Genomic DNA, 18,776 nt, shown 5'->3' with positions numbered 1-18,776 from the left:
GTATGAGAGGGATAACGAATCCGGTTGTTTGTGTCGTCCATTTCGGAAAGTACTTCGCTATATCACATGACATTGTCTGTAAGCTTGCTTTCAATTGCACACAAAAAAATCATACAATGATAAAAAGTCATGTGTGTTGTCCTTGTTAAATGCAGACAGAGAAGAGCCCCAACTTCTTAATCATAGCCTGAATTTTGTTCCGCACATTGAAAATAGTTACGGAGAGTCCCTGTAATCCTAGATTCAGATCATGCAGGCGAGAAAAAACATCACCCAGATGGGCCAGTCATGTGAGAAACTCATCATCATGCAAACGGTCAGACAAGTGAAAATGATGGTCAGTAAAGAAAACTTTAAGCTCGTCTCTCAATTTTAAAAAACATGTCAATACTTAGCCCCTTGATAACCAGCCCACTTCTGTATGTTTTAAGTGTTAAATGGTTGCTGCCCATATCATTGCATAATGCAGAACATACACGAGAGTTCAGGGGCCTTGCTTTAACAAAGTTAATCATTTTCACTGTAGTGTCCAAAACGTCTTTCAAGGTGTCAGACATTCCCTTGGCAGCAAGAGCCTCTCAGTGGACACTGCAGTGTTCCCAAGTTCTCACTCTCAGTGGACACTGCAGTGTTCCCAAGTTCTCACTCTCAGTGGACACTGCAGTGTTCCCAAGTGACATCGGGAGAAAGTGTTTGAAAGCGTGTTAACAATCCACTATGTTTCCCTGTCATGGCTTTTGCGCCATGAGTACAGATACACATCCTGACCACCAAAGGCCATTTGATGTCACAAAGCTGTCCAGTACTTTAACAATATCCTATCCTGTTGTCCTGGTTACCAGAAGAGGATGCATTCCATAAATGACCCCCACCTCCCGTAAACGTAACAGACATATACCAGGAGCTGAGCCAGGCCCGCCACGTCTGTTGACTCATCCAGCTGTATATATAATTCACTGGCTTGTACGCGAAACATCTCCTGCCATGTCACTGATATGTTGTGAAACAGTGTTGTTTGATGAAGACATTGTCTGTATAGTTTTTTGGGCCTTTTCTCCCAGCATTGTCCCAGTCATATCTGCAGCAGCAGGAAGAATGAAGTCCTCCACAATAGCATGGGGCTTGCCTGTCCTAGCCACTCGGTAGCTCACTATATAAGACGCTTCAAGCCCCTTCATATTAATGGAATCTGTTGCTTTCATAAATCAAAACTTATGCGCCGAATACAACAGATGTAGACCTTACAGTGAAATGCTTACTTACAAGCCCTTAATCAACAATTCAGTTTTAATAAAATACATCTAAAAAAATTAAATTAAATAAAAGATAAAAATAAAAGTAAGAGATAAGAATAACAAATAATTAAAGAGCAGCAGTAAATAACAACAGCGGGGCTATATACAGGGGGCACTGGTGTCGAGGTAATTGAGGTAATATGTACATGTAGGTAGAGTTATTAAAAAGTGACTATGCATAGATGACAGAGAGTAGCAGCAGCGCTCCAGACTGGGAGGGGGGGGGGGCAATGCAAATACTCTGGGTTGTCAATTGATTAAATGTTCAGGAGTCTTATGGTTTGGAGACAGAAGCCGTTTAGAAGCCTCTTGGACCTAGACGAGGTACGCCGGTACTGCTTGCCGTGCGGAAGCAGAGAGAACAGTCTATGACTAGGGTGGCTGGGGTCTTTGATAATTTTAGGGCCTTCCTCTGACACTGCCTGGTATAGCGGTCCTGGATGGCAGGAAGCTTGGCCCCAGTGATGTACTGGACCATATGCACTACCCTCTGTTGTACTTTGCGGTCGGAGGCCGAGCAGTTGCCATGCCAGGCAGTGATGCAACCAATGCTCTCGATGGTGCACCTGTATAACCTTTTTGAGGATCTGAGGACCCATGCCAAATCTTTTCAGTCACCTGAGGGGGAATAGGTTTTGTCATGCCCTCTTCACGACTGTCTTGGTGTTCTTGGATCATGTTAGTTTGTTGGTGATGTGGACGCCAAGGAACTTGAAGCTCTCAACCTGCTCTACAACAGCCCCGTAGATGAGAATGGGGGCGTGCTCGGTCCTCCTTTTCCTGTAGTCCACAATCTCCTTTGTCTTGATCACATTGAGGGAGAGATTGTTGTCCTGGCACCACATGGTCAGGTCTCTGACCTCCTTCCTATAGGCTGTCTCATCATTGTCGGTGATCAGGCCTACCACTGTTGTGTCATCAGCAAACTTAATGATGGTGTTGGAGTCGTGCTTGGCCACGCAGTCATGAGTGAACAGGGAGTACAGGAGGGGACTGAGCAAGCACCCGAGGGACCCCCATGTTGAGGGTCAGCGTGGCAGATGTGTTGTTACTTACCACCTGGGGGCGGTCTGTCAGGAAGTCCAGGATCCAGTTGCAGAGGGTGGTGTTAAGTCCCAAGGTCCTTAGCTTAGTGATGAGCTTTGAGGGCACTATGGTGTTGAACGCTGAGCTGTAGTCAATGAATAACATTCTCACATAGGTGTTCCTTTTGTCCAGGTGGGAAAGGGCAGTGTGGAGTGCAATAGAGACGGCATCATCTGTGGATCTGTTGGTGCGGTATGCAAACTGGAGTGGGTCTACGGTTTCTGGGGCAATGGTGTTGATGTGAGCCATGACAAGCCTTTCAAAGCATTTCAAGGCTACAGACATGAGTGCTACGGGTCAGTAGCCTTTTAGGCAGGTTACCTTAGTGTTATTGGGCACAGGGACAATGGTGGTCTGCTTAAAATATGTTGGTATTACAGACTCGGACTGGGAGAGGTTGAAAATGTCAGTGAAGACACCTGCCAGTTGGTCAGCGCATGCTCAGAGTACACATCCTGGTAATCCGTCTGGCCCTGCGGCCTTGTGAATGTTGACTTGTTTGAAGGTCTTACTCCCATCGGCAGCAGAGAGTGTGATCACACAGTCGTCCGGAACAGCTGATGCTCTCATGAATGTTTCCAGTGTTACTTGCCTAGAAGTGGGCATAGAAGTTATTTAGCTCGTCTTGGTAGGCTTGTGTCACTGGGCAGCTCTCGGTTGTGCTTCCCTTTGTAGTCTGTAATAGTTTGCAAGCCCTGCCACATCCGACGAGCGTCGGAGCCGGTATAGTACAATTCGTATTGACGCTTTGCCTGCTTGATGGTTCGTCAGAGTACATAGTGGGATTTCTTATAAGATTTAGGGTTAGAGTCCTGCTCCTTAGAGTCCTGCGGCTCAGAGCGAATGTTTCCAGGCTTCCGGTTGGGGTATATACACGTCACTGTGGGGTATATAGGTCACTGTGGGGACGACGTACTCGATGCACGTATTGATAAATCCAGAGATTAATGTGGTGTACTCCTCAATGCCATTAGGAAGAAGCCCGGAACATATTACAGTCTATGCTAGCATAACAATAATATAGCATATATATAACAATAGCATTTGCTTAATCTGACAATTTGAATATATATTCATATTTTACCCCCTTTTCTCCCCAAGTTTGTGGTTTTGTTAGTAGTAATTGTTAGTAGTTACTATCTTGTCTCATCACTACTACTCCCGTACGGGCTCGGGAGAGACAAAGGTCGAAAGCCATGCGTCCTCCGAAACACAACCCAACCAAGCCGCACTACTTCTTAACACAATGCGCATCCAACCTGGAAGCCAGCCGCACCAATGTGTCGGAGTAAACACCGTGCACCTGGTTAGTGTGCACTGCGCCCGGCCCGCCACAGGAGTCGCTAGTGCACGATGAGACAAGGATATCCCTACCGGCCAGACCCTCCTTAACCCGGACGACGCTATGCCAATTGTGTGTCGCCCCACGGACCTCCCGGTCGCGGCTGGCTGTGACAGAGCCTGTGCACGAACCCAGAGTCTCTGGTGGCACAGCTAGCACTGCGATGCAGTGCCCTAGACCACTGCGCCACCCGGGAGGCCTCTGACCACTTTTTTTATAGACCAAGTTGCGGTTAATGTGATTGGATGTTTAATTTTATTTTTGGCAGTGAAACGAGACTACTCAGGCAAGGGGAAAAAAACTCACCCAAATTCTATTTGGACTAACCCTGGGGGTACGCGCATCCCAGTTTGGGAATAGCCGCTCTACACTATACTTGCTTGTTTTATCAAACTGTGCACCTTTAACTGGTGATGAAATGAAAAGTGTTTGATTAACTATTTACTGCTGAGCAGTGGGCCAAGCCAGGGTGCAGATGGCCCTGTATTAATACACTGATACTGCTCTGTACTCTCCGTGTTTGGTGGCAAACACTCATCTACTAGCCTGTTTGGTTACATCCAATCTCATCAGGCCCTGGCATGAGAGTGTCTCTGCTTGGATGGCTTCATTCACTGAACCAGAAGTGCTGCAGACTAAACAATTTGATCTATATTCGAACTATTCTACAATGGGCTAAACATAACTGTATTGTGGAATATATGATTGAGAAAAATACTGCATTGAGAATGAAATGGCCTTGAGAGGATTAATAAATGAACAACTATTACAAATGTATTTCTCTCTTCCTCTTCAATGAATGTGAGCCGTCCTGTCTGTGGCAGCTCCACTTTCACCTGACCTTCATACAGGTCAGACAAAGGTATTGGGTGGTATTTTGCATGTTAAATGTCATCTCTCATTACTAAAGTCTCTGCGCAAACAAGTCCAGGCATGTTCTGTAACAGTGACATTAAATCTCGATCCCAGGTTCCCCAGACTTTAATTCATCAAAAAAAACAAGCAATTAAATTTAAAAAATACCCTTTCTCACCTAGGCAAGTCTGTTAATTAAGATCAAATTCTTATTTACAATGATGACTCCCAATCACGGCCGGTTCTGATACAGCCTGAATTCGAACCAGGGTGTCTGTAGTGACGCCTCAAGCACTGAGATGCAGTGCCTAAGACCGTTGCACCACTAGGGAGCACTGACAATACATCTGGAAACAAATCTGGATATAGATTTTTGTAGATGAACAATGTCTGAGTTGTGATAATAAAAACACAGGTTTAGTTGTCCACAATCTATTACAGCCGAACAAGCAAACCTTACACACACTGACTACTACTCCTTGTCCTTCAATACTTAACCAATCAAGCAAAGATTATGGGCAGGGTTCTAGCTGTGAACCCTATGACCTCCAAAACCAACACTCATCCTACAATCTAAAAATTCCAGTCTGCCACCGCCTTCCCTCATACTCACCAGGCAGTCTGTTCATGTTGACTCCCTGGGCAGACAGACCAATCCCCATGTACCTGGAGACAATAGGAGATCAAAGGTCAGCGACAACATCATCAGTTTAGACAACATGAGTCAGTCTGATGAGTCAATAGCTGCTGATAAATCCTTTCAGTCCCCAAATTGCCTTCAGTTAATTACTGCTCTCTTTAGTTTCTTTACACGCCATTTTCAATAGCGAACATTGGTAAACAAACCACAAGGTTAAAATAAAAAAGGTGGGATGTCAGAACAGTCAGTGGGGTTACCAAGTATCAGCAAACCCTTACCCATCCCTGCCCTTGCTGACAATCTTCACTTCAAAGTAGTAGATCCCACATGCGGCTGGTATGGGATGAGTGGCACGCACAGACGCGGCATCCTTGTGATTCTTCCCATGACCTACAAAAGGAACAAAACGTTGTGTTACTGTCAGTATAGTACACCACACAAACAACCTACTGCTCTGTCAACCTGGAAAGGTCAATGTCAAGAGTGCATTAATCTAACCAGAAAAAAATAGCTTCTCTCTCCAAGGACCCGGAAAACCCTCATACCGTACGTATTACTAAACCCTTTCAAAACTCAACCATATCCCTGTCAATCCTACCTCAATTTACAATCAGAAGTCATGCAAATTCATACTCAAATTCTATGACAAGAAATCTGATAGCTCTTCAAAAGTTCCTTTCATAGGAGTATACATGCATGTTTAAAGAGTTGCAATTTGCAGAAATCACTGCCATTTCCTGGTTGCTAAAATAATAGTTAATTTCAGTGTGACAAAACAAGCAATGAACAGTGTAGAGTCACTGTGTCATCTAAACCGCTGTGAAATATATTTTCAATAACCAAAAATATTGTATTTTTCAGCTGTTTGAAGCTGGTGTACAAACCCGAAAGTAAAAGAGCAAAAATGAAATGGTAGGCATAGAAATAGCACACATAGAACAGATCCACCGCTTTTAAGACCTGCTTTCAAAGCGATTAACAGATCTATAACTCAGATTTCTAAGTGAATTTGGTCAGGTTGCCACAAAGTTAGATTGCAGCTGCAAGGTCATTTCCATGAGCACCAACATGTGAAGTTCATAGGAGCATGTCAAATGAAAGCTAATAGTATATATACACATACATACATTACAATTTTTTTAAATTAAGGCATATACTGTGGGGCAAAAAAGTATTTAGTCAGCCACCAATTGTGCCTGTTCTCCCACTTAAAAAGATGAGAGGCCTGGAATTTATCATAGGTACACTTCAACTATGACAGACAAAATGAGGGGGAAAAAATCCAGAAGATCACATTGTAGGATTTTTAATTAATTAATTTGCAAATTATGGTGGAAAATAAGTATTTGGTCAATAACAAAAGTTTCTCAATACTTTGTTATATACCCTTTGTTGGCAATGACAGAGGTCAAATGTTTTCTGTAAGTCTTCACAAGGTTTTCACACACTGTTGCTGGTATTTTGGCCCATTCCTCCATGCAGATCTCCTCCAGACAGTGATGTTTTGGGGCTGTTGCTGGGCAACACGGACTTTCAACTCCCTCCAAAGATTTTCTATGGGGTTGAGATCTGGAGACTGGTTGGTCACTCCAGGACCTTGAAATGCTTCTTACGAAGCCACTCCTTCGTTGCCTGGGCGGTGTGTTTGGGATCATTGGGTCTTTCAGCATGACAGCCACGTTTCATCTTCAATGCCCTTGCTGATGGAATGACGTTTTCACTCAAAATCTCACGATACTTGGCCCCATTCATTCTTTGCTTTACACGGATCAGTCGTCCTGGTCCCTTTGCAGAAAAACAGCCCCAAAGCATGATGTTTCCACCCCCATGCTTCACAGTAGGTATGGTGTTCTTTGGATGCAACTCAGCATTCTTTGTCCTTTAAACACGACAAGTTGAATTTTACCAAAAACTTCTATTTTGGTTTCATCTGACCATATGACATTCTCCCCATCTTCTTCTGGATCATCCAAATGCTCTCTAGCAAACTTCAGACGGGCCTGGACACATACTGGCTTAAGCAGGGGGACACGTCTGGCACTGCAGGATTTGAGTCCCTGGCGGCGTAGTGTGTTACTGATGGTAGGCTTTGTTACTTTGGTCCCAGCTCTCTGCAGGTCATTCACTAGGTCCCCCCATGTGGTTCTGGGATTTTTGCTCACCGTTCTTGTGATCATTTTGGCCCCATGGGGTGAGACCTTGCGTGTAGACCCAGATCGAGGGAGATTATCAGTGGTCTTGTATGTCTTCCATATCCTAATAATTGCTCCCACAGTTGATTTCTTCAAACTTACCTTACCTATTGCAGATTCAGTCTTCCCAGCCTGGTGCAGGTCTACAATTTTGTTTCTGGTGTCCTTTGACAGCCCTTTGGTCTTGCCCATAGTGGAGTTTGGAGTGTGACTGTTTGAGGTTGTGGACAGGTGTCTTTTATACTGATAAGTTCAAACAGGTGCCATTAATACAGGTAACGAGTGGAGGACAGAGGAGCCTCTTAAAGAAGAAGTTACAGGTCTGTGAGAGCCAGAAATCTTGCTTGTTTGTAGGTGGACAAATACTTATGTTCCACCATAATTTGCAAATAAATTCATTAAAAATCCTACAATGTGATTTTCTGGATTTTTTTTCTCATTTTGTCTGTCATAGTTGAAGTGTACCTATGATGACAATTACAGGCCTCTCATCTTTTTAAGTGGGATAACTTGCACAATTAGTGGCTGACTAAATACTTTTTTGCCCCACTGTAGATTTTCTACCCTAAATGTATGTGTGTGTTGGAGTGTCAGTGTAGTATGTGTGAGGGAGTGCATAGAGCCAGTGCAATGGAATCAGTGCAAAACAATTAAGAAAATTCAATAATAAAAAGGAGGTCAATGTAAATTGTCCGGGTAGACATTTGATTAACTGTTCAGCACTCTTATGGCTTGGGGGTAGAAGCTGTTCAGGTGCCTATTGATCAGACTTGGCTCTCCAGTACCACTTGGGTGGCTGGAGTCTGACAATTTTTAGGGCCTTCCTCTGACACTGCCTGGTATTGATGAGGTCCTGTATGGCAGCGAGTTCAGCCCCAGTGATGTACTGGGCCATATGCACTACCCTATGTACCGCCTTGCGGTCGGGTGCCATGTGTTACATACTAATATAACCCTCCTTGCTGGTCGATGTAGGGCTGGGCGGTATTCCGTATTTTACGATATAATGGTATGGATGCCTGCAACGGTTTGGTATTTGGTTTGTTAAATGTGATACGTGGTGTGTAACAGGGGACCCTGTAATCTTTGGCTACATTTAATGATTTCTTTTAGCTACTTCATGTAGCTAACATTATTCATGCTTCGCCTATTCCTCTTTGATTTAGAAGATACTGTTGCACAAACATGTTGATTTAGGTCTACACAATCATTATCAGGCTGTATAGCTAAATAAATTCTCTGACTCAGTACATTAATTAGCTAGCTAGCGATTAGCATCAGCGGCTAACAAGATTTAGGCCAACTTGCTAAAGACAAACCAGCTGTTTGCAGATGTAAGAAACTACCTAATAGTGTAATTCTAGAACGCTAGTGGATTTATATTAAGTAGGAAAGTGAAAACAGCATTGTCGTCATCAACATTGTTGCATGTGCTGCATTGTGTTTCATCTGCATTGTCAATGCAGCACATGCAACAAGTGTCTTGTGGTCAAGCAACAACAAATGCGCTCCTTGACTGAGAGTCATCTCCCTCTCCATGCTGCTTTCCACACAGACCTCACCCCACCTCCTGTCAGTCAAGGAGTGCATTTGTTGTTGCTTGACCACAAGACACTTGTTGCACTTTGACAGATGATTACATGACCCATCATATTAACCAGGTGTGTCTGATGGGGATTACAGCTATCTATTGTATAATAATGCTAAAATATTTGTATCTGGAATTTGTCTTTCAGCATCAGTAGAACACACCGGACTCTCCTCCACCAGTCATACAAGGAGAATTGTAAAATATCTCCCATCAAAAATAGAGTTGGCCCAAGCAAGCACTTGTTCAGAGTGAGCGGTCTGTCCACCAGAGGATAGTTGCTGACTGCAAGACCACCCGTCAAGAACCTGCAGTTGTCTCTGGGGACCCCTACTGAACCAGAAAGCAAAGACATCAGGATGCATTACAGCTTTGATTTTGCTCAACAGGTAAGCAATATGTCCTCCTTTATACTGATTAAGGACATAGATGGATAGATACACACATGAAGCAGGCAAATGCCTATGACTGAGTTGTGTAAAGACAGGGGTGAGACAATTAATTTTAATTTATATGAATGTTATTTTGTTGTTTGCAGGTGCACTATCCTTCCGACCCCATGCAGCCAGGTCCCATCTACTTTTAAACTCCTCGCAAGTGTGGCTTGTTTGGTGTCTGCTATGAAGGAACACAAGTCAACTACTTGACTGATGAAGGCATGTCATCCAGCAAAGAAAGCAGCACAGTCATTGGGGAAAGTTGAGGAAACACGTGTGGACCTGAATTGTGATAACTGCAGTGGCCAAAACAAGAACAATTGAGTGCGCTGGTATTGTCTCATATGTATACGTATAATCTGTATATACTGTACTCTATATCATCTACTGCATCTTTATGTAATACATGTATCACTAGCCACTTTAACTATGCCACTTTGTTTACATACTCATCTCATATACTGTACTTAGGAAGGCCATAAAGATCATCAAGGACAACAACCACCCGAGCCACTGCCTGTTCACCCCGCTATCATCCAGAAGGCGAGGTCAGTACAGGTGCATCAAAGCTGGGCCCGAGAGACTGAAAAACAGCTTCTATCTCAAGGCCATCAGACTGTTAAACAGCCACCACTAACATTGAGTGGCTGCTGCCAACACACTGACTCAACTCCAGCCACTTTAAAAATGGGAATTGATGTAAAATATATCACTAGCCACTTTAAACAATGCTACCTAATATAATGTTTACATACCCTACATTATTGATCTCATATGTATACGTATATACTGTACTCTATATCATCTATTGCATCTTTATGTAATATATGTATCACTAGCCACTTTAACTATGCTACTTTGTTTACATACTCATCGCATATGTATATACTGTACTCAATACCATCTACTGTATCTTGCCTATGCCGCTCTGTACCATCACTCATTCATATATCTTTATGTACATATTCTTTATCCCTTTACACTTGTGTCTATAAGGTAGTAGTTTTGGAATTGTTAGCTAGATTACTTGTTGGTTATTACTGCATTGTCGGAACTAGAAGCACAAGCATTTCGCTACACTCGCATTAACATCTGCTAACCATGTGTATGTGACAAATAAAATTTGATTTATTGTTTTTGTACATGTATATTATTTGGTTCTTTCGCTACTGGCATTGACGCCTATTTTTTTTTTTCATTATATTGACACCATCTATTTTTGATATTTCTACTATGCCCGTAAACATTTTGCAGTACCAAATTAGACAAGAGTGTCATCAAATATTTTTATCTGGACACTTTGTTTACCTGGAATGTTTCCTTATTGTAGGCTACTACTTTTACCAATTAGTCTTAATCTTTACTACACCACTCCCTGTTTAACACATGACCTCACGTGTGAATTCTTAAAGAGATAGGTGGGGCTGGCGTAAGAGGGTGTGAACAACGCTGAATGGGTGTAGACAAATTTGAGCTCTCCAGTAGGTGTACCAAAACATTCGGGGGCTATTTTCTCAAAAGTGGGGATACAAGTTTATCAACTTTCAAAGCAGAATTACTTTCCCATTGCTCCTCTCATGCAGTGTATGACATACCATTTTGTAGCTCTGCGTCTCTGCTTTCATCCAAAGTAAAAAACACCATTTCAAATGTTGCTACATAAGACTGAATCAAGGCGGTCAGTCACAGTTGATACGTTTCCAGTTTGTTATAGACAGGCCATGTGTAGCCAATGTGATTTATACGATACTTAATTTTATCAGGATATTTTCTTTGCAGGCTGCAAAGTTTTTATTTGTTGGCTTTATGTAACCTATTTTCAACCAACTTTTTACATAGTTGGCAATGGCAAAAAGTTACTTTAGGATTGTATCATTTTAATTTGGATAGAATTTTGATTACCCACATGACAATGATTGAGATATGAAGACGTTATTTTAAATTAAATGAAACTGTTTCACGGAAATGTGCATATGAAAACCACAACTGGCAAGAAGATTGGTAGAAATGGTAAGATAGACCGCTGCGCCAAAAGCACATCATTCCAGTGATAGAGGCGTCGCTACAGATCCAGGTTCGATCACGGGCTGTGTCGCATGGAGACGGCGCACAATTGGCCCAGCGTTGTCTGGGTCAGGGGAGGGTTTGGCCGACTGGAATGTCCTTGTCCCATCATGCTCTAGTGACTCCTTGTGGCGCCGGGCGTATGCACGCTGACTTCGGTCGCCAGCTGTACAGTGTTTCCTCCAACACATTGGTGCGGCTGGCTTCCGGGTTAAGCGAGCAATGTGTCAAGAAGCAGTGCAGCTTGGCGGGGGCGTGTTTCGGGGGGGGTGCATGGCTCTCAACCTTCGCCTCTCCGGAGTCTGTACGAGAGTTGCAGTGATGGGACAAGACCACCTACCACTTGGATATCACAAAATTGGGGAGAAAAAGGGGTAAAGAATACCCCACAAAAATAGCAAATAAATGGTAAGATAAATATGCATTCCACATGATAAATGTTGCAGACTCCTCGTGTAGCCTATTACTGCAACTTCATGAGAGTAATGGCAGAATCTGCGAAAGCCAGCAGGAGCAGGAAAAGGGTTGGGCCAAGTTTGTGTTTTTTCTTATGGTTATCTAGATCTAAGGTGCCCTCGAGGCATTTGTCTTATTTCATGAAAGCATAAGCATCAAGCATCAGACATTCTCAACGAGAAGCATTGAAGATCCCAAAGAACACAGTGGCCATCATTTTTAAATGGAAGAAGTTTGGAACCACCAAGAGTCTTGCTAAAGCTGGCTGCCCGGCCAAACTGAGCAATCGGGGTAGAAGGACCTTGGTCAGGGAGGTGACCAAGAGCCCAATGGTCACCCTGACAGAGCTCCAGAGTTCCTCTGTGGAGATGGGAAAACCTTCCAGAAGGACAACCATCTCTGTAGCACTCCACTAAATCAGGCTTTTATGGTAGAGTGGCCAGAGGGAAACCATTCCTCAGTAAAAAAGCATATGACAGCCCGCTTAGAGTTTGCCAAAAGGCACCTGAAGACTCTTAGACCATAAGAAAAGAAACAAGATTCTATGGTCTGATGAAACCAAGATTGAACTCTTTGGCCAGCATTCCAAGCATCACATCTGGATCAAACCTGGCACCATCCCTATGGTGAAGCATGGTGGAGGCAGCATCATGCTGTGGGGATATTTTTCAGCGGCAGGGACAGTCAGGATCGAGGGAAAGATGAACAGAGAAAAGTATAGAGAGATCCTTGATGAAAACCTGCTCCAGAGCCCTCAGGACCTCAGAATGGGGTGAAGGTTTACCTTCCAACAGGAAAACGACCATAAGCACACAGCCAAGACAATGCAGGAGTGGCTTCGGGACAAGTCTCAATGTCATTGAATGGCCCAGCCAGAGCTCGGACATGAACCCGATCGAACATCTCTGGAGAGACCTGAAATAGCTGTGCAGCGATGCTCCCGTTCGATCTTGACAGAGCTTGAGAGGATGTGAGATATTCCCAAAATACAGGTGTGCCCAAGTAGACTCGAGGCTGTAATCACTGTGAAAGGTGCTTCAACAAAGTACTGAGTAAACGGTCTGAATTACTTATGTAATAGTGATATTTCAGTTGTTTTTTTGCAGAATTTTCTATAAACATGTTTTTGCTTTGTCATTATTGGGTATTTTGTGTAGATGAGTAAAAATTGATATTTAATACATTTTTAGAATAAGGCTGTAACAAAATGTAGGAAAAGGGAAGGGTTATGTATACACTACATGTAAGTGGTACTGTACCTCTCCTCTGTACTGTGTCCCTGTCAGTAAAGCACAGCCATCTTCATGATCATATCGTACAAATCCACTAATCAACCAGTCATGCTTTGCCACAGTCATGACTAATAGAGAAGCAGTGTACTTATTATCACCTTTGATTTCATCAGCAACATTAATCACTTCTATTTTCAGCCCTCTCCTTTCTGTAACCAAAGCCCAGCAGGAACCTCTATGACCATACAAACAGCCATAATAAATACAACACATGAACACACTTGTGCCTATAAATACCTCCAGCTAACACCACCACCTCAACATACAGCACTCAGAGCCACATAGTCCTGGGAGTGAGACTCTCTCGCTGTCTCCGTCAATCACACACACACACAATTATTTAGAGGCCAAATGTTGTTTCACATCCACATAAGCCTCAGTAGTTGGTTAACAATGTGTTATTAGAGCATAATGTAGGCATACTCAAATTTTGCTATTAACGTGCACCATTTTATGCTGTGTAAACAACATGTCTGGTTATAGAGCAAATTGTTGACCATATTGTGGGGCGTTCTTACTCCACCGTGTTTTACTAGTTCCATTTGTTTTTTTGAAACTGCTCATGGATTCTCTCTTTCTAAGTCCCCAGTCCAGAGTCAAAGGATCTCCCTTATGGTCAAGTCAGTGGTCAAAACAAGAATGTAGCGCAGTACTACCCACGACAGAAGACAATAAATAGACAAGAAGGAAACAGAAAAAAACTAAAGAAAATGAGAGGAAAAGCACGAGGGAGAAACATTAGCAACCGCTGCATCACAGCTTCACACAGAGACTGGGGGAAACCAACACACAATCTGGTGATGTCACCTCTGACTGAACATGCATGATTGGTTCTTCAGACGACAGAAAACCCTCTCTATGGGCAAACATTACAAATCAGCTTAAAGGAATCGCAGGGCATGCTTAAAGTCAGCCATGTGTCCTACAGGCTATATAATTACACAATAACACTATACAACCTTTAGGCATAAAATAGAAAACTTGCAGAAATCTATACAGGCTAAATCACACAAAAAGCAAGTACAAAGACCAATAATTTACAATGGGTGACTATGGTACACAAATCCAAATCCTATACCACCACTTCATAAAACACACTGATGAATCAGACAATACTGTAGCTTAGGCTATGTTCAACAGGTAAGCTGATGCCCTTTTCTGAGAAAAAAATAAATAAAAACAATGATGAGCACAGGACACAAGATCATCATCAATAGAAATTAGGAAACAACGTTGTAGCTAAAGATGGCCCTCCTTTCATTAACAATTAAGGTCAGGGATAGAGGACCTACACAACTAAAATGTCAGAGAGGAACAAGGCCTTAAAAATACATGCCGATTTGAAAAACAAGAATTTTAAATGTCAATAGTTTAGGCTGAAGATAGACGCTATTATTACTCAGGCCTAATCATAGGGCCTTATGGGCCAGATGGCAAATGTTTGCATTTAGCCAGGCAGCCCAATTCGGATCATTTTTCTACTAATTTGTCTTTTGACAAATCAGATCAGCTCTGAAAAAGCTCTGACATGAAAAGATCTGATGTGATTGGTCAAAATACCAATTAGTGGAACAAAGATCAGAATTGGGCTGCCTGTCTAAACGTAGCCTAACAGGACTATACAAGCCTTAACAGTCTCCACAGCATTGTCTTATGTCAAATTCTGCCTGTACTGAGGTTGATGGACAAGGGTCACGTAGGAGCGACACCACCTGACATAAGACAATAATAATATACAAGGTCTCCTCAGTATAGCTCAGGGCCTTACATGAATCAGTGGAACTTATACTGTGCAGGCGTTGCAGACATGCAACTCTTTAATATCTCTAGGCTTGAGATATAGGCAATCCTGAGATATCTCACACCTCCAGCTCCACCATGTATAATCAACAGTACCAAGGCCAAAAGGGAAACTGGCACACTGGTCAAAATAGCATAAAAAAGTAACAGGAACTGACAACACAGTGGCTTCTGTGATTTTAGAGGGAGTAACAAGCCTATAACTTTAGATGGCAGACTAGACCTAATGCTGTATTCATGCTGGCTGACAATTATGATAACTAAATGTAAAAAAATATGATCACGAAAAAAGACATCCTCAAAATGTCCCCCATCCGAATGCACTGTAAGTCCCACAATCCCGCTACACGACCAACCATGTAACACAGCCTAAATAACAAACACGTAGCTTTTGAGCAACCATCAACTAATGGGATTATGCAATTATCAGTCACAAATTATCGTGAAATCCTTGTCAACCTTCAACTCCAGACAACAATTGACCAAAGCAGTGTACCTAGGCCTGAATCCAGCACTACCACCGCAGCCACCTAATGTTAAGAGAATTGTATAGCGAGCCTATTATTTCTGTAGATTCAAGTGTATGTTAATACCAGGACCTTACACTGACCAGGGCCTTGGTCTGCCTATTAATGAGGTGTGATTTTTGTTTTCCTGATTTTGTGTTAAGCACAGACCATGGTCCTATAATGACTCAATCATAGCAATGTTGTGCGATTAGACTTGACAGTTGACTAAACATGTAGCATGTTACTCTTTCTATGATTACACAACACACATTATAGCATGATGATTTCTAGATGGATAGCTGTCAAGTCCTACTTTTGATTTTCTGCAGAACACTTATTAAATACCTATCTGAACCAATTGTATTTATACACCCGGGCTACTGTCTGCACACTAACAAGTTGTTTGTGGTAATAAAAAAATATATATCGCTAAACTACCTGTATAAATCTCTGTGCAGGTCTTTATACACAACAAATGCGTTGAGGCCTCCTCCCTTGTCGCAACTGGAAGTGTAGCTGCTGGCTGGGTTGAAATGGTAGAGGATTTTGTTATTTTCAGTACATGAAGATGGAATCCTTAGCTGTGCTCAGTAGTTGATCCAGAATGTATAATGATTTAGAATAATAGCCACAGAACGACTTCATGAACTGGCAAGCCAACAGAGCACAATGTTTCCCTGTTCTAAATTGGTGCTTATTTTATCACAAAATACAAACACATTCCAACGTCTAGTCATATCAACTGTATGAAGACTTGCTTTTAGCCAGCTAGAACCAGAGGATAGCAGCTACATAGCTAAGTAAGCTAACGTCAGAGTTCAGTTTTAGCTAGCTAACATTAACGTTAGGAGCTACATTTTATATTGTTAGTTACTCATATATATAAACAAAACAATGGTGCATTTCGATAGTACTAGTTAGCTAATGTTTGCGTGCTATTATTTAGCTAGTTACTGCATTGGCTAACAGCGATGGCGTGCAATTAGCATTGGCTTGGATAACGTTGCTAGCGAAATAGCTGTGCGTCGCTTGTCATTGCTAGGTACCTAGCTATAAATTGTGGCATAGTAGTTAGCTGTCACAATTTATAGTTAGGTTAATATTTCGCTTATGATCAAATTTAAGCGGTAGCTAGCCAACTTGTAAAAACAAAATTAACTGTAAACAAAGAGACCGTTTGAGTTGAACGTTAAGTCAAAGAAACGGATATGCTTGTCATGGTTAGTGAGTTCACTGTCAACCATTTGGGCAATGGGCATTCCGCTCTGCTATTGTGAAACAAAGCAAAGAGGGACCGAGAGGCAGCTCAAACTAGATCAGGGAGATTGTATACACATAATAGCATAGAGACACGACGCTGAACCTCCGGAGAGTATATCGTAAATAACATATTCGAGACATCTAGGTACTAAATGTTGTACCAGTTGTCACTTCTGTATAACTTTACCTTTGTAATGCACCCGCAGATTGTTCTGTGATAGCCCGATGTAGCTGTATTTATCCTTGGGGCTCCATGATCGGGGTAAGGGGGTCTCATCCTCATTTACGGCCGGGTAGAGCCGCTTCAATCGTTCATTTAGCTCGGCTTCTTGGTAATTAAAAGCAGGATCCCCCAACAGCAGGCTCCCCGCTCCAAGCTCTGCCATCTTCGGCTTGAAATGTTTTATTTTTTATTGTCTTCTACTAGCTATGTCAATGCGTTGATACAGGGGGAGAGTGAGATAGACAGTGGTGTGATATCCCTGACTAACCAACGCTCTCGAGTAGGACTGGCAGTGACGTGTGGGTACTGTAGTTGAATACAGGGTTATTCGCTCGAAAGATTTTCAGAATCGACTACAGAAGACCCCCTCCGATCCCTCTTTGGTCATTTTTTCAGTTTGAGTCCGTGAAAAGGAAGCTAGGAAATGTAGTTTTCGAGTGGTTGTATGCGGTCGTATTTTGTTGACGGTCAGGCCCAGGGGTGTATTTATTACGCTGATTATGTTGCAAAGCGTTTCTTAAACGGAAGCAAAGGGAACGGGGAGGGACCTACCTGAATATGTCCAATAGGAACCCTGTTGCAATTGTGTGGACTAATGATAACACCCCAGGACATATTGAACTCGCAAGTCTTATTATAGCAGATAAGCAGACATTTGTGAAATGCAATTCCTCATATTATTTACGTTCTGGCATGCATTCATTAAGATTTTGTGTGTCAAATGTTTCTCAAACTAATCCAGATTTTTTAAATGCAATGTTAGTGGATTATGTGTGCCAGTCACAGCCAGTTTGTCTAACGACTCAAACTGAATTATTCCGCTGCTCTGTCGTATGAATAAGAAACTAACGGACCACGACAACTAGTATTCCAATTCCTAATTGAGCCAGACAAACTGCCAACTGCATCCATTTCAACTCGAGAGCATTGCCTTTCCCTAGGCTGATTCTGAAATTGGTATGCTTGATAGATGTATTTGAGCAAGATTAGTGTTTGCAAACTCATCAAGGGAGCAAAAAAAAAACATTTTCAAAACAAACAAAAAAATTGGCGATTCACTACATTACTTAATCCCGAGCCAAATATTGTTTTACACATTGTCTTTGGCAAGGTTCTCCAGGGATACAAAAGTATCTGGAGCGGGATGGGCTACTATTTGGGGTCCTCCCTGGGTCCTTAATTTCCATGGTAACATTGTTGCTAACGTAACAAGGCATCCGTGTCCCTGAAGCTACTAGCTAGCCGAATGGAAGAGGGACGACGTGTTATTACAGTAATGTATTCGCTAACTAGCGCCCCTGTTTGCTTCATCTAACGTTAAACATTCGATTACCACATTTGTCGTCGTTTGAACGGAAAGTGACCTCTAATTTAGCTATTACTCTATGATGCTAGCTAATCATAATAATAAATGTTTCTAGCTAACTATCTAATTGTAGTAGTTTCCATATCACTTCTCAGACTATCAACAACATGACCTCACACTCAACGTCAACAAAACTAAGGAAATTATTGTGGACTTCAGGAAACAGCAGAGGGAACACCCCCCTATCCACATCGATGGAACAGTAGTGGAGAGGGTAGTAAGTTTTAAGTTCCTCGGCATACACATCACAGACAAACTGAATTGGTCCACCCACACAGACAGCATCGTGAAGAAGGCGCAGCAGCGCCTCTTCAACCTCAGGAGGCTGAAGAAATTCGGCTTGTCACCAAAAGCACTCACAAACTTCTACA

General features: G+C 42.5%; 1 protein-coding gene across 2 annotated transcripts in view; it reads right to left on the bottom strand.

Moving 5' to 3' along the window:
• Positions 1-17,519, bottom strand: part of LOC135509385 (ran-binding protein 10-like) — a 28,667-nt gene extending 11,148 nt beyond the window's left edge. For both annotated transcript variants that reach the window (XM_064930007.1, XM_064930008.1), the window contains exons 1-3: positions 17,004-17,519; positions 5,497-5,608; positions 5,192-5,244 (exon numbers count right to left, since the gene is read on the bottom strand). In XM_064930007.1, coding sequence (XP_064786079.1) covers positions 5,192-5,244; positions 5,497-5,608; positions 17,004-17,202 — 364 coding nt within the window. In that variant the 5' untranslated portion in view covers positions 17,203-17,519. The remainder of the gene's footprint in view (positions 1-5,191; positions 5,245-5,496; positions 5,609-17,003) is intronic.
• Positions 17,520-18,776: the final 1,257 nt, after the last annotated feature.

The sequence above is a fragment of the Oncorhynchus masou genome, chromosome 22 (genome assembly GCF_036934945.1).
Source record: "Oncorhynchus masou masou isolate Uvic2021 chromosome 22, UVic_Omas_1.1, whole genome shotgun sequence".
Classification (NCBI taxonomy): Eukaryota; Metazoa; Chordata; class Actinopteri; order Salmoniformes; family Salmonidae; genus Oncorhynchus; species Oncorhynchus masou.
Note: the sequence above shows the minus strand (reverse complement) of the source record. Positions and strands in the feature narration are given on the sequence as shown.